Source organism: Portunus trituberculatus, chromosome 37, assembly GCF_017591435.1.
Source record: "Portunus trituberculatus isolate SZX2019 chromosome 37, ASM1759143v1, whole genome shotgun sequence".
Classification (NCBI taxonomy): domain Eukaryota; kingdom Metazoa; phylum Arthropoda; class Malacostraca; order Decapoda; family Portunidae; genus Portunus; species Portunus trituberculatus.
In genome coordinates this window covers 2,611,687-2,636,686 of record NC_059291.1, presented here as the reverse complement: position 1 = coordinate 2,636,686, position 25,000 = coordinate 2,611,687, and the positions used below count along the sequence as shown (strand labels likewise).

The window sequence follows — 25,000 nt, the reverse complement described above, 5'->3', positions numbered from 1 at the left end:
TGTCACATTCTCTCTCCCTCTCCCTCTCTCTCTCCCTCTCTCTCTCTCTCTCTCTCTCTCTCTCTCTCTCTCTCTCTCTCTCTCTCTCTCTCTCTCTCTCTCTCTCTCCCCCAGGAGTCTGACATCTCATTCTCCCTCCATTCTTCCGCCTTTTCCTTCCTCGGGATTCTTTTAGTCCATGTCTCTTAAGCTCGTCCATCACAACGCTCGTCGTGCTCTCCCTGCTTCCCTTCTCGCTACTCCGTCACGCTGTAAAACATCCCTTAAAGTCGTTCATCTTGCCGCTGGCCGAGCTAACACCATCCGGGCTAGGTGAGAGGTTCCTCGGTGATGAACGGCCGCTGTGAGTGTAAGGTAAATATCATAGAGCTACTTCGAACTCACTGCCTCTCTTCCAATGTCTCGTGGCCTCTCACACCTTCTCCCCCAAGGCCATTTCTGCCACTTGCATTGTCCCATCGCATTCACAGTCCCCCACAAACTCCAACAGCCTTCTTCCTCAGTCCTTTAGCGTCCCAAGCACCACACTCTTTACACTGCGGCACACTCGCTCGCCTCCCAAACTCCTCGCCGCCTCAGAACGTTCAATCAAATTCAACACCTCACGCAGCTGAATTCGTTTTGACATTTAAGGGTTCGCTCAAGCCGCCGGGTGTTGTTGGTTCCATCTCGTTCGGCGCTACACGGTACGCTTAGGTTTATAGATGAGTGTGTGTGTGTGTGTGTGTGTGTGTGTGTGTGTGTGTGTGTGTGTGTGTGTGTGTGTGTGTGTGTGTGTGTGTGTGTGTGTGTGTGTGTGTGTGTGTGTGTAAATTGGGATCACCGTTGCGAGTTGGAAGAACTTTATAAACTTTATGAACCACTGAAGGGCATAAGGCAACGTGCCAGAAGACTTGGTATTTATGAAAGTACGTGTGTGTGTGTGTGTGTGTGTGTGTGTGTGTGTGTGTGTGTGTGTGTGTGTGTGTGTGTGTGTGTGTGTGAGCTTGAAAGGAAAAAAAAGAAAGAAAACAGAAAGGGCACACTAATTAATTTCCTCCGTCCCTCAATTTCCGCTCACGCACATCACGCAAACACACACACACACACACACACACACACACACACACACACACACACACACACACACACACATATTCACATACAAATACTCTCTCTCTCTCTCTCTCTCTCTCTCTCTCTGATGTCCCCCTCAGTCCTCAAAATGGCTGCCACCCCTCAAATGCTTTAACTGCAATGGCATGAACTTGCAAAATCAGTGAGCACTTTAAAACACTACGCCATCAAGGTGACGTGAGGTGAGGATTATCCGGGGCTTAGAGAGAGAGAGAGAGAGAGAGAGAGAGAGAGAGAGAGAGAGAGAGAGAGAGAGAGAGAGAGAGAGAGAGAGAGAGAGAGAGAGAGAGAGAGAGAGAGAGAGAGAGAGAGAGAGAGAGAGAGAGAGAGAGAGAGAGAGAGAGAGAGAGAGAGAGAGAGAGAGAGAGAGAGAGAGAGAGAGAGAGAGAGAGAGAGAGAGAGAGAGAGAGAGAGAGAGAGAGAGAGAGAGAGAGAGAGAGAGAGAGAGAGAGAGAGAGAGAGTTTGTGTTCCAGGTCACCATAAAATAATCAGTAAGAGCCGCTGGGAGCTGAGGGGTGGGGAAGCGGCGGGAGGAAGAATAAATAGATGAATGAAGGAAACTGGGAAACGCAGATGGGTGGAAAGGAGAGCGCTGGATAGGAGAAGAGAAATGGAGAGGATGCGATGGTTGGGGAGCAAAGGAGGGATGGAAAAGTGAGAAAAACTTGGGCGTGGGAAGAAATGGATGGGTATAAGAAGATTGTAAAAGATAAGAAGGACGGAAGGGGAAGGAAAAAAAAATAACTGTAAACAATGAAAAGACGAAATAAGAGAAAGTGATGAAAAGGTAGATAACCAAGAAAGCGACTACTGTAAAAAGGTAAGTAGACGGTAAACACATACGATTAATAAACTATAGAAAAATAAAACGTAAATATAAAAAAATAATAATAATAGAGAGTGAAACTAATGGCTAGCGATATGAAAAGCAACATGGAAAATGAATGAGTGACATGCGAATAGCCGCGAGGAGACAGACAAGACAAGGTGACGCCAGGGGGACACACACAATCTGATAAGTAAATTACCTTCTTATTCTATCTACAACACAGTATCACCAACGAAATCGAAGATATATAAATGTACACAAAAAAAAAATCAATCTTAATAATTTCAGAGGCGCCACAAACATGTCTCAAGTGAACAAAGAGACAAAAAGTGAAGAAAAAATGTGACAAGCGCGCAGGTTGTTGTCGCATTGTCGTCATTTAGCTGTCGACTCAAATATTGACAGCGACATTTTGGTATTTTCGTCAGGAGAATATAAATTTTTCTCCTTTGCAGTCACGACGCAACAGCACAGTGAGTCTCGTTTACGTGTTTGTGAAGAAGGCAGCTGCTGGTGAGAGGACGAAGGGAAAGCTTAGGGCTGTCAGCAGGACACAAAGAAGAGGCAAGACCGGAGAGAAGAGGGAAAAACAGAGGGAAACACACGACGTGGCTGTGATAGGGATAGCAAAGGGAGAAAAGAAAACAGTGTGCAACAGGAGGAAGAATATTATGAAAAGATCTCGGGAAAGGACAACGGAGCATGAACAACACGGAGAGGAAAGGACGAAGATGAAATAGTGAGTGGGAGCAGCGGGGGAGAGGAGAAAGGGAGAGAGTTACAAGCAAGTCATGTTGGTCAGCTTGAGTAAATGAATATGAAAATAAAATTACCTCCTCCCTTCCCACATGCTATACTTCACATTTATTCTGTTTTCTTGCCAGCTGTTTTCAAAGGCTCAGTCCTGCCTCGCTTTGCCTCGCCTCGCCTCGCTAGACTACATGCTTGGCGGACACAAACTCGGGGCCTCGTTCTCCTGGTGCGCCTAACAAAATTGTAAATATTTAAACACGTCTGGACTGAGCCCCTGACCGAGACTCGCTGCACCAACAGATATGTGGAACGCAGCGGCGACTGACGTGTATGTTATATGGGACGAAAAAAAATCTGGAATTACCTGCTGTGAGATGAGATGTCAACGAAGATAAATGACGTAAAAAAATGCCCTCTTTGGTGTTTCCAGCTTTGATGAAAGCGTTAATATACACAAAAATACACGGCACTCATCTAGCTTTGCGGTCGGGCAGAAACAACACACCTACAACCGCACGATGGCCAGGGACGATCACCAGCCTCCATCGTGAGATCCTGGCCGCAGCACTGAAGGAGCTATGGGTCGTTCGGCCAGCAGTTATTCCTTTCTCTGGCTGAGGAGAGGACCAAATTGGCAGGGGATCCACAAACTTTCCTCTCGTACATGGTCGTGATGGATGGTCTCTGGGCTCTGGGTAATGAGCACCCGGCAGAAAAACGTCGCTCAGACACAAGGCCCACAGCAGTGTCGCGGGCAGGAGCGCTGCAGGGACCTGGGGCCAGCAGGGACCACAAGTTTCATCCAACTCTCGTACCACCAGTTTTCTTCTGAGTCCACTGTGGCACTATTCACTCTGCTGTGATATCTACGCCATCCCTGCCCTGCCTTCTGCTACACTTCCCCTTACGGCTCCCTCCTTTCCTTCCCCTATCTCTTCTTTCCACCACAGAGTGACACGCGATTCCTGATCTGCCTCTCGAGTTCTTTGCTGCGTGTGTCCTGCCCACCTTCCTGCACGCTCACCCTCCACTGTGCTTCATTCTCTCTCTCTCTCTCTCTCTCTCTCTCTCTCTCTCTCTCTCTCTCTCTCTCTCTCTCTCTCTCTCACACACACAGATATCAGTATCAAACGTTTCCCGTGTGGATATCACTCGAGGTACACACAGAAACATCTCACTCGCTTTCTGTCACAATAAGTGAAACATTTTCTTCGCGTTCTTATCTCGCACACCGTCAAGTCCGCTGTCCTGGACTACACTTCACGACGACAGGCGACCCACTGGGCTGAGAGGCCTTAGCGACGTGGGTGGAGCCGACGTGCGCGCGGTGCCGACCTTCCCGGCAGAGTGGCCGCCGAGTGCTCCAGAGATAGTGCCAGTGCCAAGCCGCGCACACTCTCTCCCTCCCTCACTGCCTCGCAAAAGCTGCCTATCTTTTTACATCAAGAGATTATGGAGAATGAGTGCAGCCTGTTCAAAATTATTCTAGACATGTAACAAGTGACAATGAGTTCCTGAGAGCTATTTGCTTCTGTCATCCTATTCATCATTTTGTCCTATTAGCAAACACTCATGTTACTTTAGAACTGGAATTAAAACGAGAAAAGAAATACAAGCAAAAAAAGAAAACAAAACCAGGTTGCTAACATTAAGGAAGTAATTCAACCAATCATACAGAGCATCCGTAAGCTGTACGCGGAGAAGGAATAGCAGTCCTAAATTTCACAAGGATTACAACAGAGGCTCAGGACAAGAACGATTTGTGGTGTGGGGAGAGCTAAAAAAGGAGGAAGAAGAGGAGGAGGAGGAGGAGGAGGAGGAGGAGGAGGAGGAGGAGAAAGGAAGCGCCCATGTCAACCGTCAACCTGAAGTGTCTGTCAACTTATTGTAGAAGAAAACATGACAGAAAAAAAAACACAACTTGACAGATTCGAAAACCATGTTTGATTTTTTTTCTTTCTCTGTGTACCAACCCACGTATATCCCTTCCACCTTTCCCTTAACATTCCCTCTTTTATCCATCATACCACTTCCATCTCACACGTCAGCCCGCCGACCACACACCAAAGGGTACCTGCCTCATGCTACAAAGCTAGTGGGGGAGAGAGAGGGAAAGAGAAAGAAGAGAAGAGCTTCCTTCGTCAGAACTATTTTAGAAAAAAAAAACATGTAGCTCTGCAGATGCTGTGAAACTTTAAGCTGGTGTTGAATTTATTATGCTGTGATGTGTTGTGCTGTGTTGCAATATGTCGCACTAACTTTTAGAATCAGTAGATATTCACCACTTTAACTTGATTTTCTCGCCTGCATTTCCATCTCCACGGGTTTGATCATTCGTCTTTTTTTTTCCTTCAGTGCGTTGGTCCTGCTACAACTTGAGCGGAACTATGCCCGCTTTCACCCCATCCCTCCGCACTTGCCTTGCTACCCTGCGTCACCCTCACCTGTCCCTTCTCATCCTGGCAGCACTTCCTCTGTATTTCACCTTTTAACTCTCTCTCTCTCTCTCTCTCTCTCTCTCTCTCTCTCTCTCTCTCTCTCTCTCTCTCTCTCTCAGTTTCATTGTTTCTTTCCTTTTCTATTCTCTGACACTTCGCTATTCCTCCTCCCTCTGCTACCATTCCCTATCCATCTACTATCCTTCCCTTGGCCTTCGTAACTTTCCTAACAATGATTCATCCATTCAATAGTCTTGGCTCACTCCCTTCCCCCTGTGTCCCTCGCCTCCATGATGCAGGCAAATAAGCTTCACAAGGATAGCGTCATGGCCTTAACTCCCTCCTCATAGTTTCACAGCGCCGACGAAGCTCACCGCCGCAAACTCGTGGAAACTTCCTACGCGAGTGACCTGAAGTTGAAGTGCTTCATTGGGGAGTCACGGCAGGCGGGGACAGGAAAACAGGAGTGAAAGGAGGCGTGGAACAAGCAGGTGGAGTGGGTGGAGCAGGTTGAGTATGAGGATGGTTGAGGTAGGAAAAAAATAAAGTGTGTAAAGGTGAATGAAGAGAAATGGGAAAGAGAAGGACCCCAAAAAGCAGATATTACGAAGACAAGATGATGAGGCTGAAGAAAATGAGGAAGTGCAGGACAGGATGATAAAACAGAAACATGGGAGAAATAACAGAAAATAATGTTACACGACACGGTTTCTTTCTTTCTTTCTTTCGTTAAGTCTATCACGACGCAGGGCACCAAACACTTAGCGGTCTTTTCCTTCCCTTTAGCGCGACCTCTTACACCTGCCAGAGAATCTTTAGCACTAAGAGGATCACCCTCACAATTTCTCCCACGCCAGTGTCAATAAGATAAAAAGGCTTCCTGATACACTGCTGAGCTTCGATACACGAGCTCCTTCAACCACCCACCCTTTCCTGGTATCTTGCATTCCCTCGCGCGCCTGGACTTTCAACTCAGATCTTGTGTAGCGACTAAGGAAGCTTGAGTCGACTTTAGCTTACTGGATGGCGACGCTCCTCTGAATTCTGAAGTGGACGGTGGTTCCAAGGTAAGACTCAGGAAGGCCACCACAGTAAATACTCGCCCCGCCTTCCTGGTCCGAGCTAAACGTTGACAGCCTAGCAGGACGGAGACGTGGGACACTTCCTGTTCTTATCCATATGGTAAGTCTAAGAAAACATGTCAACTCTCTCTCTCTCTCTCTCTCTCTCTCTCTCTCGTATGTCCATCACCATTACTCGTACCCCCAACCACGAAAACCCCTTCATGTCACCATAGCAACGCCATGTCCTTCACGGAAACACAAACTGGTTACAGAGTGCTTTCGCTGAAGCAGAGAAACGCCAAGGTTCCTTTCTATTCCTCTTGCTGACACCACTTCGCTGCTTGACATCAAAAGCTTCAATTCACAGAGATCACTTGTTTCCCTGCCTCGGCTGCTTTGTCTGCCACGGTATTCCAACCAGCTGATCGAAAGTGATAGCTGGGTAATTCTTAAACGAGAATCGTATAAATAAGAAAAGATACGCAGGATATTTTATCAAACGCTTATAACAACGACATTAGCATCACCACCAACATTACCGGAACTTCATATTCTTTGGTGTTTTACCTTGAAGTTTTTATCAAGTTGTATTGTAAGTCTTCACGGTTTTCAAGGCTTATTGTTTTTAATTCAGTCACATCTCGAAAAGGGTTCTACATCATCACGTATATAAAAAAAAAAAAAAAATCCAACGAAGAAAAGACTATTCATCTGTGTGGCTTTAGAAAATAATTTGCAAAAGAACATAAAGCCTATCAATGCAAAAGTCTAGTTTCACCTGTATCGTTGATGTCCTGACCACACACTACCTTTCCATATATCTTCACCTAACAAAGCTATGCCTTAAGAAAAAAAATCTTCAAGCTCTTTTATCTGTACCACAATTAAGTACTACTCCTACATATACACCACATAGCAGAACTGCCTTGAACTAACTCAAATACTGAATTCGGCTGAAGTGGAGTGTGTCTTTCCCGGCCAACACTGCAGAAGCCACCGGCATTTCCAGCATCCAGACCTCGACCTCATCCTCTCACGGGATCAGGTCTTGCCACAGCAGTTCGACGCTTTGCAGAACACAACACGATCGAACAAATGAATCGTCCTGGTGTTGTACCTTTCTCTATTTGTGTGGGCGTCGTTGTGCAGGACAGTCCGGGATGAGAGGCGTGCCCTTGTTGTTTAGAAAAATGGATGGCGCAAAAAAGAGGGTTACGCTTAACGACCTTAAATACGTTGCCCTATACGCTGACGCCATGAAAGAACGCTAATAAAGCAAGAAAATGCTATCATGGACTTACCTTTTGATATACACTATATATAGGCGAGCGCGAGTACACAAGCACGCACACACATAACGTAATGCCCTAGTGGCAGTGTGCGCACGCAAGCACGCACGCAAGCACGCACGCACACACACACACACACACACACACACACACACACACATCACAAAAACAATAACAACAACAAAACAAGAGGTCGTACTCATGAGAGCGGAGAGCAGGCCGAGGGCTTGGGGGTGGGGGTGGCGATGACGGGGATGCCCACACCTGCCGTACTCACCTGTACATAATACACAAAACAGATTAGCATGAAAGGCAAAACTACAAAGTACTTATTATTGTGCAGTGTATCATTATATCTTCAGCACGTGGTAAAAGCAATCATAAGTGCATCTATACAAAGTGATATTATCAAAACAAGGTACGCTTTTTCATTATATATATATATATATATATATATATATATATATATATATATATATATATATATATATATATATATATATATATATATATATATATATATATATATATATATATATATATATATATATATATATATATATATATATATATATATTGACTACATTAACACTATGTCAATACTGTACTTCCTGCAGGTGTTGCTCACTGGTGCTAGAACATATCTATGTAAAGTGTATGTGCTACTGCCACTGTTGCTGCTGCTGCTGCTGTTGTTACTGCTGCTGCTAACTGCTGAGTGCGGTTGTGAGGCATAGGGCGGCGATGTGTGTGTGTGTGTGTGTGTGTGTGTGTGTGTGTGTGTGTGTGTGTGTGTGTGTGTGTGTGTGTTTGGGAGGTAGGGGACAGAGGGATAAAGGTATGAATGGACAGACATGATAGAGGACAGGCAAGGGTGACGTAAAAAGACTGATTCGTTGGGAAGCTTGACATGAATATAGAATGGCACAGAATGAAGTGAACGTTGTTTTCTATTTCCCACATTATTTTTGTACCATGTAAGTGTGTGTGTGTGTGTGTGTGTGTGTGTGTGTGTGTGTGTGTGTGTGTGTGTGTGTGTGTGTGTGTGTGTGTGTGTGTGTGTGTGTGTGTGTGTGTGTGTGTGTGTGTGTGTGTGTGTGTGTGTTTGTGTGTGTGTGCGCTGAAATACTTGAATGTGTAAATACTTTTCTTCTACTCAAACGGGACAACACATGTATTGTAGTAAGTTCTAATTAATAAAACAGTATTCAACTTTTAATGATTTCCCTTATTTGAGAACAGTGTAAAAGTGACATTTTTCTTTTTGTTTCCTATCAGCGGTACGCGTCCCACTGCCCTCAGACTGCCAGTACATGTGTCCAGGAAGAGGCACGGCGGAGACTTGGCACCGTGTTCACTGCACTGACTAGTCCCTGTGTGCCCGCTACATTCAAAGACGCTTCCAAACTCCCTCCTCAGTCGGCGATGCACTGGGGCACCGAAAAAATACAGAGAAATAATAACACAGGATATTTTTAAGGTTTTGTGGTGTATATATATTCCTAACTAAATCGTACATAATTGTTTAAGGTTATTTAATCTAGAGGCAATAACGACCGTCTGATATTAACGCTTCCCTTTTTTTCTGAAACCATAACTTTTCCACAGTTTACAAAATAATGCCAACAATGAACGGACACATTTTTCAAGGCAATTATCGTCCCTTTCCCGAACACAACACACGTGCACACCCCGCCGATCCTCGCCCTCACACTCCTCCCCCTAACACCAATATAATGCAGTCTCTAGGGGAATATAACACGCTGCTATAAATTTATCGTAGCGCAGTTATTTTTTTTTCTTTTTAACGATACGTGTACTTCTGTAGCAAGAGAAGCGCGCTAACCTCATATCCTTCAAAGTGACAAACACGGTCACCTCACACCAAATTAACCTTTTCTTTCAGCTCTCTTTTTTTTCTTTGCTTTTCTACATCTAAATTTTTGGTCATTATTCCATTAACAATTTTCGCAGAACGGAATCTTTTATCTATTATTTTCGATATAACATTTCAGCACTCAACACTGTTCTCGTCGTGCATGCGTTTAATTTCATTCAATCTCCGGACCCGTGTTATTCATTCATTCATTTTTCTATCAGCGTCAGCATCATCAAGGGTAGGAATCTGCACTGCGAGTTTGTGTTTCTGCTCTGAGGATATTCTCGCCTTTTAGCTCAGAATGTGACAAACCCGGGTAAGATGAAGAGGAGTGGCAGAATGGTGCTTCATAACTTTCGAGGTCTGTGTTTAATATTTCGTCCTCTCTCTTCATTTTAAGCATACTAGGATTAATTCAAAAGAATTCTCATTCTCTCTCTCTCTCTCTCTCTGTATGTGTGTGTGTGTGTGTGTGTGTGTGTATTTCACTGTTTTCACTGTTTTGATCTGCTGCAGTCTCTGACGACACAGCCAGACGTTACCCTACGGAACGAGCTCAGAGCTCATTATTTCCGATCTTCGGATAGGCCTGAGACCAGGCACACACCACACACCGGGACAACAAGGTCACAACAACTCGATTTACATCCCGTACCTACTCACTGCTAGGTGAACAGGGACTACACGTGAAAGGAGACACACCCAAATATCTCCACCCGGCCGGAGAATCGAACCCCGGTCCTCTGGCTTGTGAAGCCAGCGCTCTAACCACTGAGCTACCGGGCGTGTGTGTGTGTGTGTGTGTGTGTATAATATATATAATATATATATATATATATATATATATATATATATATATATATATATATATATATATATATATATATATATATATATATATATATATATATACAAAGTATGAACAATGCATCCAAACGTGGATCACTCACAAATTACATTTAGAGATTTTTTTCCAGCGCTTTAGAGACATCGTCACGCTGACCAGGGGATTAAAAAAAAAAAGTTGAAGCGGAAAAAACGTATTTGCAATATATTTCAAGAGTGCTAATGATAATTTTCAGTCCTTCACTCCCTCGCTCGATGCTCACATTCACGCACGCACACACACAGACACACACACACACACACACACACACACACACACACACACACACACACACACACACACAATAACTTTCCTGCTTTCTAGTTTACGTCCTTTCTCACCTCACCTTCATCTACATTCTCGTTCGTACCTTGCCTCACTTCCCCTTCTCTCTCTCTCTCTCTCTCTCTCTCTCATTTATCCTTATTCAGGCATCTGCTGCCTCATCACACTAACTTACAGTATTTAATTTCATTTTGGCTTCGCACCTTTACGTTACGTTTTTCCTAGCACGTACCGTGCGCACATACACACACACACACACACACACACACACACAGAGGAGTCATCAAATATCTGTTGCGGTAAGTAATTAATGCTGCATCAGACCACCCGCTTAAAAAAAGGGGAATTTCAATAAACTCTAAAGCACTGAGAGAGAGAGAGAGAGAGAGAGAGAGAGAGAGAGAGAGAGAGAGAGAGAGAGAGAGAGATGGGTAAACAGACAGGCAGACGGACAGACAGACAGACTGACAGGGAGAGACAAAGAGCCAAAGTTACTTCATGAATAAATCGCTGCCAAATTGCAATGCACAAGAGGCATAGCGTAATGTGGCTTTTGTGATTTGCATGATGGGGCTTTCAGTGACTATTGCTGCCGCGTAATGAAACTGTGCGGTCTGTGATGGGACTGCGTTAGGCGATAAGGGATGGGAAAATGAAGGGATGGGATGGGTGAAGGTGAGATGCTGTGATGAGTGAAGTTGGGATGCTGTGATGGGTGAGGTTGGGATGCTGTGATGGGTGAGGGTGTTGCAGTAAGTTTATACACACACCTACCCGCCCACACACACACCCACACACACACACACACACTGCTGTTCTGTTATAAATGATGTTATTAAGGCTCTTTATCCGCAAGACAATATTTCCCTCTAGATATTCGACGTAGCAAGAGGAATCCCGGCCTAAGTATAGTCCTCCGAAGGCATTGCAAAAACCCGTTTTCTGAAACCCTATCCAGAGAGAACGGTCGCTGCGTACCACTGGAGGGCGAACTGCAGAAAACGAGAACGGGAGTCTGCTGGATGTCTTATTTCTTATCAGGTCTAGAATCACGTCATATTTAAGGCTTATACTTTCGCTCTACATAAATTTTGTTTTAATCTTGAAACGATGCAGGTGGTAGAGAAGCGGATTAAAGTATCATAAGAGAAAAAAAAAAGAAAAGAAAAGAAACTGACGTGCCTTTTGAACTATCCGGATCCCCATTGGCACTAGAAAATAAGGCAGTAAAAGCATCCCGACGGAAACACGGAGAAAGGGAGCGAGTAGGACAATAAGTAAGGAAAAATAAGAGTAACCCAAACGGAAACACATAAAGAGACGAAGCAACTACAATTTCCCTCCTAAGTTTGACCGTTCTCCAAAGTTGGGTTCAGACTGTGCGGGATTTCCTGACCCTTAAGATGCGGCTCATGTTAGGGAAAGTACACGCTGCGAGGACGAAGATACTAAACCTCTCAGTACTGGGACGCATTTTTACCATGAGTTGTGTGTACGATTAGACCATCTTATTGACATTAGGAAGGGTCTATAGAAGTCAGATGATTAATGGCCACAGTATTCACTATTTTAAACTCCCACATGAGTATCTGAAGCACCAAATAGTAACCAGAATGAATATGAAAACGCGTCATGGCACTGAAGAGGTTAAAACAATGCAATGTAGTCAGAATAGTCAGAATACTCTCATGTAACAACTGCTTTTATGTTTTCTTCTTCGACCCCGCCGGGTGGAGTCATCTTGTCACTGTGGCGGGGCTTGAGAAGTGGTCGATGGTGGGCCTTTCTTTGATGGCTCGCCTGTCACTGGAGGGCTCGGTACCCGTCGGCTGAATGAACCAAACCTTCCCTTTTCAGCGCCGAATAACTATGTTGCGGCTTCCTCCTCTCGTTTCCTTGATTTATTTTTTTTCCTTCCTCTTGTTTCTTTGATTAATTTTTCTTTAGTCCATTAATGAATCCCTCCCTTTAACTTCTCCATAACTAAGAAAAAGGTTTGTTTGATCGTCCAGTTGGTAAGTTCCAAGTCGAATGAAAACTCTTATCAAGGGTTACGAAACTTACCAAGATGCTGTTGAGTGATCTTTTGATGCTTCCTTGGCCAATATCTTCCGTTCTTGTTTGAGGCTATCATCGAGTTAATGGTTCTCTCTCTCTCTCTCTCTCTCTCTCTCTCTCTCTCTCTCTCTCTCTCTCTCTCTCTCTCTCTCTCTCTCTCTCTCTCTCTCTTTCTTTCTTTCCAGCACCACCTAAAGGTTCACTTTCTATTTCCTCACTTTAACGTTTCATTCTTATATAAAATCTCACATAAATTAACTCTTATGTTTTTCGTTTCCATGATATTATTCTTTCTACTTTTCATATTTTAACCTCCTTAGCCTCGTCTCCTCACTATCTTTCTCCTCCTCCTGCTCTCACCGGGACACACCAGGGCCCTCGCTTGAGAAACTGTCTCATGAGTGATTTTCTTAATGAGTTGCAGAGCGTGACTAAGTGGGGCCCGCGTGCCTATGTCTGTTCGCCGCCCTCCCTCTTACCGTGCCGCCCTGAGCCACTCACTGATGTGCATGACGGACGTCCTTTCCCGTCTCACTACCTCTCTCGCCCTTTTTCCATTGGTTTCAGGAGCCCAATTATCTGCTTCAATCCTCACTATGTCTGACGTTGCCTTATCTCTCGACTCCACCTCTCTATTTCAATGTCTTCACTGATTTTCTCCAGTCGTGGGCTATTTCTCACTACCAGTTTAACATTCCTGCTGAAGCCTGAATCATTTCCTCCCTCACAGAATCATCGCTCTTACTGCTTCAACGCCACTCATCTCACTAACTCACTAACACAGGCCATCACTCCTTCATTCCCTCTATGACTTATGCTTCATAGTCATTCCAACATAGCAGTCATTTCCTAACTCACATTTCCCGTCTATGACTCATTCTTCACCGTTGTTCCAGTGCCCGAGTCCAACACACCCAGCCGTCCGTGTCCGTGTTCGTGTCCCCGTCCCCCCTCGTTCACAGGTGCGGTAGCTCGACACGCATAATGTTGCCCTCCATCACCTCTACTCATATACCTTAGTGGAACATATCGACGAGTCTCGCCCCGAACAAGGGAGAATTGGAGAGCTGCAAACAATGCCTGCCTCGCCTGACTGAGTCCAATTACGGTAATAGGTAATGCCACTCAGATCAATGGCCTGTATCACAACGGCATAAAGGAAAAGAAACTGAAAAAAAAAAGATCCCACAGAGCACAGCATCACCAAACAGTCCCGTCTCACCAGGGCAGTGAACTGAGTGGCCGCGGACAGGACGTAGCGCTGATGGGACCGTGGGCGCTTTTGATGTCGCTTGTGCACCCCTGAAGGGACGAGTACGAGAGGCAAGAGGGGAAAACGATTTTTTTTTTTTTTTCGGGGCCTGCAACGAGGAGACGATGAGAGAGAGAGAGAGAGAGAGAGAGAGAGAGAGAGAGAGAGAGAGAGAGAGAGAGAGAGAGAGAGAGAGAGAGAGAGAGAGAGAGAGAGAGAGAGAGAGAGAGAGAGAGAGAGAGAGAGAGAGAGAGAGAGAGAGAGAGAGAGAGAGAGAGAGAGAGAGAGAGCGTATCTGCTTACTTACAAGTTTTACCGTCTCACACCGAAGTAATACAAAATCTAGTACGCGTATGAGGAGTTTGGCATAATTGGAGATTTTTTTTTACCATCGAAAAACAAGAGATAGAGAAAAAAAAAAAAGCTGTAAGGAGTTTGAAGGAGGAAGTTTATAAGTCTGAAGTTTTCACAAAGGCGTCGGATCACACTTTTCTGAGGCTCATTATCATCTTTTACTCTCTCTCTCTCTCTCTCTCTCTGACACAAGAACGCAGCTTACAAGGCAGTCACAAAGTTCCAGTTCTTCTTTAATAAAACTTCGATAAAAAAACATCAATAAGACTTCAAAGGCCACTATGCATGAGAGAGGAAACTGACCTCTTGTTAAATATATCGCTTTACACAAGGCATAAAAAAATTAAAAAAAGACGAGGACATGGAAGATGAGAGAAAGGGGGAGGCGGAAGAAGGGATGAGAAGGAAGGAGGTAGGAAGGACCAAAGAGAATAAAAGAAGGAATGGAAGTCGGAGGAGAAAGATGGAGCAGGAGAGAAAGAGAGGAGAAGGAAAGCTGAGGATGAAGACTAAAGGAAAGGCATGAAAAGCAGGAAAGGAGCTACGAGGTTAACAAAAGAGAAAAAAAGATGTAAGAACGATAATAGGAAGTGAAGAAGACATAGAAGCAGCAAGGAATCAAGGAGGTGGATAAAGGGATGGAATGAAGAAACCCGAGTAAAGAGATGAAAGAAGAGAGAAAGTTACGCGGAATTTGAGGGATAAGGCAGGAAAATCAAGAGGAAATGAGGAAATGAACTTGATGAAAGTAAAATAAATATATAAATAAACAAATAAAATAAACGTGAAATTTCAGAAAGTTAAGAAGAGTCCAGAGATTACAAGACAAATAGGTAAAGAAAACAAAGCGATAAAAAGAACGAAAAGTGGAAAAATGACGAGGAAAGAGAGAGAGAGAGAAAAAAATAAAAAACCAAGAGAGAAAAAAAAAGAAAAATGAAAAAAAAATAAAGAAAATGGAAAGAGAAAATAAAGAGAAGTAGAAATCAATGAATAAATGAAAGGAGGAAGTGGACAAAGAAGGAATACATGCAAGAAAAAAGAAACAAGGAAAGAAAGAAGATAGAAACAAGGAAAGAAAGAAGGGAGAAAAAAAACGAGTGAAAGAAAAGAATGAGAGAAAGGAAGGAAAGCATAAATGTAACGAAGAAGAGAAGCAAAGAAGGAAGACAAAATAAATACAGATAAGCCATACAATAGAAACAATGGATGAAGGTAAAAAGTAAATAGAGACAAAAAGAAGACTGAATGTAGGCGAACGAAGGAATGGAGAGGAAAAAAGACAGAGATAAAGGAGAGAAGGGCAAAATGAACGACGAGGACTAACAAGAGAGAGAGAGAGAGAGAGAGAGAGAGAGAGAGAGAGAGAGAGAGAGAGAGAGAGAGAGAGAGAGAGAGAGAGAGAGAGAGAGAGAGAGAGAGAGAGAGAGAGAGAGAGAGGATGAAAGGAGGGAAAGGCAGAGAAAGAGGAGAGGAAGGACAAATAATAAAACTGGGTTGACAAGGAAGGAAGGAAGAAGAAAACGGAGGGGAGTGAAGAACAGACGGCGCTGAGAAAAGCTAAAGAGTATTGCTGATAATCTATAGGTGTGTTGAACGTCACTTAGAGTCAGATGGAGGAGGAGGAGGAGGAGGAGGAGGAGGAGGAGGAGGAGGAGGAGGAGGAGGAGGAGGAGAGGAAAGATGATGATGAATGATGGTGATGAAGGGGATGACAGGAACAGGTTGCGGAGAGAGAGAGAGAGAGAGAGAGAGAGAGAGAGAGAGAGAGAGAGAGAGAGAGAGAGAGAGAGAGAGAGAGAGAGAGAGAGAGAGAGAGAGAGAGAGAGAGAGAGAGAGAGAGAGAGACGTAATGGTCATACAGTAGCATAACAAATCTTCAAGTTCAAAATCAGCATTAGCGGGGAATACTGCAACACTGTGATGATGCAGTGGTGAAATGCTGAAGGCACACTGAAGAAAGAAAGGACGGTATGGTGATGCAGTGTTGGTGGTCACGGCAATTTCTTGCACCACCACCATCACTCTTACCTAAAGCACCATAAATTACTAGTCTGCGAAGAAACAAATTAATCTTCCCACTTTCTCTTTAAAAACCGCTTCAGTGCTCTGTGTGTGTGTGTGTGTGTGTGTGTGTGTGTGTGTGTGTGTGTGTGTGTGTGTGTGTGTGTGTGTGTGTGTGTGTGTGTGTGTGTGTGTGTGTGTGTGTGTGTGTATCAGACTATTGGATACTCAACACATACGCAATTTATTGGTATGTATTGTCCCCAAAAATATCGTCTTGCCTCTCCTCTCCGCAACACTAGTAAGTTATTTTGAATCAGTACCTTTCTCTCTGACTGGAATCGGAAACAACGCAACATGCAGACTGAAGACTATGGACGTACTACACATTCTCGGTGAAATAGCAGTATTCCTCCAGTTGAGGCAGCTACCACCACCATCACCACACCATCATATCACTATTTAGACTGAAAAGCATCGATATCGTTAGAATGTTACCATTGGAAACACTAAATCAACTGCACCACTGCCCACTCGGCGACGTGTTGGCTGCGCTTAACACCCGAAGAATCTCTCCCATACTCTTGGTCTAGAGAAACGTTTAAGCTGTTAAGTAACATAAACTCTATGCCCTCTTATCAAAGTGATCGGGACGTCCACCATCGTTGTGCTTAGCCCTCCGCTGACTTGCCGTGACTGATGGAAGAGTGGGTTCCAAACATCAGTAACTCAGTGATTCGCCATGACTTGAATCGCTTAGTGCAAACTGTTCCCATTGGAGTTACTGTAGCGCATCAATACGTCTCTTGAATTGTATAGATTTTTTATCAATTAAATCCATCCGCTTTTCTTGGTGTAAACATAGAATAATAAGGACAGAAGCTGCAGTTCCTCTGTTGCCAAATTTTCTGGCGTGTTTAGACTTGCCAAAATAAAGCAGCTTGTGTGAGACTCGTTTCTTTCGACTGCCTGCCAGGTACACAAACTATATTGGTCTCGCAGTAACCAGTCTAATCGACAATTTTGGTAAGATAACAACATCGGCAACTCAGGGTATCGAAGACCGGCAATCAATCCCGTCCCTTCACCCCCGCCTATGGGCAGCGCCTTTACATATCCAGCTTATGGCGACCATTAACTACCAAAAAAAAAAAAAAAAAAAAATTAGGCCTTCTATTGCCAGTCACAACATTTTGCTCATCTGTCCTCTGTGATGTCCAAGTATCACTACGTCACTTTTACATCACAACCAAAGAAATGAAAAAAAAAAGTCCAGTAGATGAGGGAAAGAACAGCAATGTGAGAAATCTGGCCTCGCAAGCGCCACTCTGTCCTTGCCTCTTACATTCTATGATCTTACTGTTAGCTTTTGATGGAGACGGAATTTTTAAATGCCGTTATTTCTTTACGGTGTTTATCGTCTCTTTCGCGTTGAATATTCATATTACTGCCTTGATATTGTCTCGTCACAATGAAATCCCGAGACAAAGAGACCTTGCAGTCTACATGATATCAATATAAAGAGAATATCAAGTAAAAGTACATAAGCCTTTGAAACACGCGTCGGTTTGTTTTGAGCTGTAACGAATCTAAGTGTTTTGTGTAACATTTTTTCATCGATTTTCCCTGTACAAAGACAAGAATGCTATCCTTAGTCCCCTTAGAAGTGTTCAAGGTACATGTGCTGAAGAGGGGTGTAAGGCGATCGAATCTGAATGGTTTTGTAAACTTTATTTCTATAGAATTTCTTATCGCAAAGGTAGGTGCGCTATAGTAAAAAAAAAACCTTTATGTTGTTACAAGATCAAAAGGTAATCGAGTTGACGGGGCTGTGAGGCGCAGGCACGACTGGAGGCTGCTGATAGTTAGTCAAGGCCACAGCACCTGCCTGTCTGGCTGTTCTCCTCGCGAGCCCAGCACCTACCAACCAATAACCATCCGGTCAGAAGCTGCAGTTACGAAACACTTCACCTCGTCTCCATCTCATCCTGTTCCCACCGATCTCGATCTTCCATCACACTTCAGTCCCCGACACTAATGCGTACCTACTCATACCAAGAGATGCGCACCATATTTGACCAACAAAACACTCGCTGGCATTAGCTATCACTGATCAAAATCTTATCTTTAGAGTTCGTACTTATAGTGGTAGTGGTGGTGATGGTCGGGGAAGTACTGAGAGTAGTAGCAGTAGTTATATTCATATATATGATAGTAATCACTCACTCACACACACACACACACACACACACACACACACACACACACACACACACACACACACACACACACGTCAGTTGGTTGAAGACTTGAAAGGAGCGAATGGGGACTGATTCATTATTTAAGACAGGGTTGGGGAGAGGGAGGAGTGGGGTTCTTAAATGGACTTAAAGCGAAAATAATGTCGTCTGACTGTAAGGCATCGACCTGCGGGGGGGATAATAGAGAGCCTGTGGATTGGGGCGAGGCATAAGACTGAGAGGGACGAGAAGCTACGAAGGAAGTGCAGATTTGAAATTTTGAAGGCTTGATGAGGAAAGAAGCAGGTGGAGGTATAGCAGGTGGTGTGGACACGGTGTAAAGGAGCGTATATCGTAGTTTCCTCAAGTAAATCTCCCACACGAAAATTTCGCTCACAAGATTTCCGGTAATATAATTCCCCGTGATAAATTATGCCAGATAAGGAAAATTAATTATGGGGGAATTACCTCTGGCAAAATTTTCATGAAGTCTTCGTGGATGGAATAAACTGCTGTCGCATTTACATAAATGTATGAGAGAGCTGCAGGGAGAAGACGATTCCAGGTGGAATGTTGATGTATAAAGAGTACACAGTTTAAGGATCAGAATATGAGCGTCGGCGAGGCGCTCTTAAAACTAAGGAATAATTATAAAGTGAAATGCTTTTTCCCTTAGTTGAAGTTACAAAAGTTTTTTTCAACTTTTTTCCGAAATGTTTTCAGCTTTTGCCGAGTCTCCATTATGCATCAAAAACACCAGAGAGAATAAAATGAAACTAAAACATCTGGCTAACATACACACAGACCGACAGGAAAAGGAGATATTTGCCTGTTTAATAAAGGTGCACCTATGACGCCGTTTGATGTTCACATGTGTGCGTAGAAAGGGTAAGGGGAGGACGGCTGGGTGGCGGGTGAGAGCAGAGGATAAAAGTGCAAGATGAGAGGAGAGAGAACAGCTCAAATATGGGGAAAGAGGGAAGAGGGAGGAGGGGTGAAGAGGGAAGTATGATTGAGATAAGAGAAAAAAGCTGAAGTAGAACACTGGAAAAAGAGGAGAGAGAGAGAGAGAGAGAGAGAGAGAGAGAGAGAGAGAGAGAGAGAGAGAGAGAGAGAGAGAGAGAGAGAGAGAGAGAGAGAGAGAGAGAGAGAGAGAGAGAGAGAGAGAGAGAGAGAGAGAGAGAGAGAGAGAGAGAGAGAGACCCTGAGTGGGGAGGGAGGAAGGTACGAGGCAGTATTGTTCCCTAGTCAACAAGACGACATAATTACAAGATTATTGTGTTGACGCTGCACCTTCAGCATTATTTGTCACCCCTTGAGGCATAGGAAGGGACAATCAATGGTCGTGAAACAGCGATAAAGAGGTCACGGTCAGGGAGATAATGGGGAACAAGAGGATGTTGAGGCATGAAACGTGTGTTGAACCTCCAGTGATGTTTGGTTAAGAGGTTTAAATGTCACAGTTAAGATCTTTTGGATTTCAATTATCTTTTTTATGTCGGTGCTATAAAAGTTTAAATTAAAACAACACCAAAGGAAAAGAGGAAGACACAGACGAGAGGGACGAATGGGGAAGGATTCATGAGTAAAGAAAACTGAGACGTTGTGGAATATACGAGTAATTAAATAAATACGAAACACAAGGACAGAAAAAAGAAAGAAAAATAAAGGAAAAACATCAATAAAGGCCAAAAGTACCACATAAACAGGGAAAGAACACAAACACACTACACAAAGGAACCAAAGGATAGAAAAAAGGAGCATTAAACATATTGACCCTTACGAGATTGTCTACTGTAAAAATTAACTAAAGAGGAACGGAGAAAGAGAAAGTGCGGGGGAAGAATGAGAGTGCGGGAGAGAGAGAAGGGAGTGTAGGGAAGAGAAAGAGTGAGAGGGAGGGGAGTTTTGGAGAGGGAATATAGTGTGGGGGAGAGGAGAGAGTGTGGAGGGAAGAAAGAAGGAATGGGGGAGAGGAAAGAGAGTGTGTGGGAGGAAAGGAAGTGTGAGGGAGAGGAGTGTGGAAAAGGGAAGAGGGCGTGTGGGAGGGAAAAAGAGTGTGGGGAGGGCAGAAAATGGGTATGAGGGAGAGAGAAAGCATGAGCACAAAAAAAAAAAAAAATCTATGACAGAGGGAAACAAGCTTGATGGACTGCGAAGCTTAGAACACGAAGAACATGTACAAAAGTGATGAAAAAAGAAGAATTTCAGGATTTTTTTCGTTCACCGTTTGAATAGACTCCGATCCTGGGTGTGCAAAGGAGAGAAAGGACACAGGCAGGAAGGGGAGGGAAGTGAAGACGAATGAAAGGAAAGGCAGAAAGAACGGAAGGGTTGGATATAAGAAGGCAAGAGAAAGAAAGAGGTGGAAAAGGATTGGATAGAGATAGGAAAAAAAAAAAAGGAAAATGGCAAAAGACACGTGACGGGAAGGGAAAAATGAGAGAGAAAGAGTGAGAAAGTAAGGAAAAAAGTATGAGATATGAAAAGCAAAATACAACAGAGAAAAAAACATAATAAGTAAAGGGAAAAGGGAAATAAAGAGAAAGAAAGGAGATAAAAACGAGAAATAGGTAGGAAGAAAAAAAAGGGGGAAGATATATAATTTCCTCTCTGTGTAATTCCCTAGCTTTAATCTCCCTTGGTCAAATATTCAGAGTCATCATTACATCAGCTTGTCCCAGTAGTATGTCAAGGCGGCAGTTCGTCATCCTCCAGTCCGTACCAGGGGATCACAACACCTCCGCTCACTCCACTCCCCGCCTGCCAGTGAACTAGTGGACGGACACGCTGCTGCGCCACACTTTAATCTTGCCTTGTATTGGGTTTTGCTTCCTTTGTAGAACATTCTCAGTTGTTTTCTTTTACCTTCACAAAAAAAGCGACAAAAGGAAATGAAAACTGAAGTGAGAAAAACGCACGTCACATTCCTGTTAATTAAATTCTGGAATAAAGCATAGCTAGCGGCGCTTACCTCCCCCGCCCCTACCCCGCTGCCTCCGCTTCCCAGCAATGGTCGGGGAGACGAGCTAACAACTCTCTCTAAATATGAACCTCCCAGTAACACTGTGTTCGCCTCGCTTGCTCTCACCCCCGGCGGCCCTGCAGGGTTCTCCATCCCAGGCCAGGAAACAAGAGTATGTTCATAACACTCCCTTTGATAACTTTGATTATTTAATTATTGTAACGTGTGTTATGTATTCTGAGGCTTAAACTGAATAAATATAGCAAATTAATTGAAATATTTCTCTTCATTATTCAATTACAATTAGCATCCTTGTCCATACTTATCAAAAGATAAAATGTATTGAAATATTTTGGACAGTATTTCCTGAAAAGCAAACATAATTTACATTTCAGTTTCCTAATTCAAGGAACATCTTCAATTTAGCCCCACGTTGCTGGGCCTCTGGTGATGTGCACTCACTACATAACTGAAGAACGGACGGTCAGACAACCAATCACTCCCATGTCTCAAAGAATGACGTAATTTACATTTATAACTCCCTTGGAGAAACATCACTTGATTCTCTTTGCTGTTCATTCTTTTCCTTTCCATTTACTATTAATGCGATCTCTCTCACTCCTCGCCTTCCCCCTCCCTCCCAGCCTACTTCACATCGCCTGACACGGCATTAAGGATGTTAGTGGGCCGACTAACGAGGTGACTAGACCGTAAGGCAAACAATTAGCCCTGCTGGATATTAGGGGACGAAACAGCTCCCTAGGGGCCATATGTTTTGTTGACGGGATAATAGGAAGACGCACACAACGCTGAGGATGCCGGGAAAGACCGACGCAGGTGGGGACAACACGGGGCCGCCAAGCCAAGGATGGCAGCATGGAAGACACAGCAGCCTTACAGAAGATAGCATCCCTATGTGCACGTAGCCTGACTGGCACCTCCCTTCATGGACGTAGCCTCCTGCACGACTGACTTTCACTTGCTGTCTTCCAGAATGCAGGCGACGTCTTAATACTAACAATGAGTAAATAATCCTTTCCAGTAACGGCATTACCAGTCCGGGAAACGTAAAACGCCCAGGTTTACATGCATCAATTTAGAAATCGGCAACAAATAACAAAACATTACATCACTTCTCGCAGCGATTGAAAATGAAGCTTACAGACCCACCTCAAATGCTCGGGGCAAGACGTTTGCTGGTTTCAGTTCTTAAGAGAGATTCATTATGAAGATATCTAATAACAGTGTTCCCGGACAGACGAGCCAGGCAACCTCACTTATTACTTGTCTGCAGCTAATTGTCACAATCTTCCCACCGGCAGCACACCTCACAGGCACACCACTAACATAGACCATTGGGAGAAAAGGTAGAAATCGTATGTCTTCAGCTTGACGAGCATAACTTGCCACTCATAACCGTTACCTGAACTACTCCTTCATATAATGATCATTGTGGTAATGCTATTGTGATGATAATAATGTTAGTGACAGTAATGATGGCGGTGACACAGCGTATAAACATAAAAGAAAGAGTAATGATGAACTATTTATAATAAACCAGCTTTTGCCACTTCCTTCCCTCCCTTATGTGGGATGACACTCTTAACACGCTCACCTTTCATCCTCTACCCAGAGTAAAATTTGTTTTATTTTTGTGACACCTAAAATACATATGAAGGTTATACACATACTATGTGGAGGGGAAATCAGTGGTCCACAGAAATAGGATACAGAAAAGAATGAAGGCTGGGGGAGGGAGAGGAGGGAAGGGAAGGGAGGGGAGGGGAGGGAAACAGTTGGTGTAAGGATGGAAGAGGGAAGTAATAGAGGAACAGAAACTAGCATAAAGAAGAACAAATACGCAGAAAGATGTGGGAGATGAAGACTGACCGAAAATAAAGGAAAGGAGAGAAAATGGGAAGATAAAAGAGATGGAAAGGAAAAGTGAGACGTTTGGAGGGAACGTGGGAAGGGATATGATAGTTAGTAAGGGAGGGAAAGGGAAGTGCATCTGTGAGCTTTACCCCAAACACCACCGAGCCGAGGACGTGGCCGGCACACCACGCCGGGAGCTTTAGTGGTGGTGGTGGTGGAACAACAACGCAAAGAGCATGGCTTCGCTTACCCCCCTCCCTCCCCCCCCCACACACACACACCTTTAAGCACAAAAGTCGAGGAGCAAAGTGCTAAAAAAAAGAAAAAAAAATACAAAGCTGGAAAACAAAACAAATTCAAAATCCTTCCCAACCCCCTCACAGTACCGCCCTTTGTCCTTCAGGAGAGAGAGAGAGAGAGAGAGAGAGAGAGAGAGAGAGAGAGAGAGAGAGAGAGAGAGAGAGAGAGAGAGAGAGAGAGAGAGAGAGAGAGAGAGAGAGAGAGAGAGAGAGAGAGAGAGAGAGAGAGAGAGAAGAAGAGAAGAGAAGAGAGAGACACATTTGCAGGAAAACTCTAAAACTGTATATGGCATTTTTCCCTCTCTTCACCACTCACCTTCTCTACAGCTCCTTCACAACCTCTTTCCACCTTGGCGCCCCTCATTCCCCTCACCCCCCGCTTCTACAACACAACTCACGGCCCCTCCCACCAAACACCTCGCATAAAGAGACTCGGAAGAACGATTAGGAACCAGCATTAATCCCCTGGGAGTGCTAGACGAAGAGATAAAGGGATGGGGGAGTGCTAAGGGGAAGGAAGAGGAAGTGAGGGTGGGAGTGGAAGTGTAAATGTAAAGGAAGGTTAACTGGAAGGTGTGGAAGGGAAAGGGGGACCACTGGAGCAAAGGATTGAGGAATAAAAACAAAGGTTGGTCAGAGGATAAACGTAAGAGAGGAAGATATAGATGGAGATATGGATACAGAAGAGAGAGAGAGAGAGAGAGAGAGAGAGAGAGAGAGAGAGAGAGAGAGAGAGAGAGAGAGAGAGAGAGAGAGTAAGGGATGGAGGTGAAAAGAGGAAGAGAAGAGTGACAGAAGCCCTCTAAGTGGTGAGTGAAGCCTTGTCCTCCTACCCATCTGTTGCCTTAGTCTGGGGGGCTTCATATCTCTCTCTCTCTCTCTCTCTCTCTCTCTCTCTCTCCTCCTTTTCTTTTTCTACTTTTATCTCCTCTATTGCCTTTCTCTTTCTCTTCCTCGTTTCCTCCGTCCTTGTGACTCACACGCCTCACTAACGGTCTCCCCTCTCCCCCACTTTCTAACCTATTAAGGGCAAGAGAGGAACAAGAGGGGCGGGAGGAAGGACTGGTGAGGATGGAACAGGGATGAAGACTAGAACAGAGAGAGGTAAGGGATGGGAACGGTCGAAGAGGAGAGAAGGGAGAAGAGTGAAAAATATAAGAATAAGTGGAGGGCATATATAAAACAATAAAAAAAGGGAAAAAAATAAATGTGGAAGAAGAGAGAGAGTGAAGGATGGTGCTGGGAGTAAAAGATAAAGGAGAAAAAAGAATAGAATACATATATGCGGGAGAGAGAGAGAGAGAGAGAGAGAGAGAGAGAGAGAGAGAGAGAGAGAGAGAGAGAGAGAGAGAGAGAGAGAGAGAGAGAGAGAGAGAGAGAGAGAGAGAGAGAGAGAGAGAGAGAGAGAGAGAG

General features: G+C 44.2%; 1 protein-coding gene across 21 annotated transcripts in view; it reads right to left on the bottom strand.

Annotated features, from left to right (window-relative positions):
• LOC123514343 overlaps positions 1 to 25,000 on the bottom strand; it is a 567,471-nt gene that overhangs the window by 142,286 nt on the left and 400,185 nt on the right. For 18 of the 21 annotated variants that reach the window (XM_045272190.1, XM_045272188.1, XM_045272194.1 and 15 more), the window contains one exon: positions 7,690 to 7,767. The exons of the other annotated variants lie outside the window; for them this stretch is intronic. In XM_045272190.1, coding sequence (XP_045128125.1) covers positions 7,690 to 7,767 — 78 coding nt within the window. The remainder of the gene's footprint in view (positions 1 to 7,689; positions 7,768 to 25,000) is intronic. 21 annotated transcript variants of the gene reach the window in all.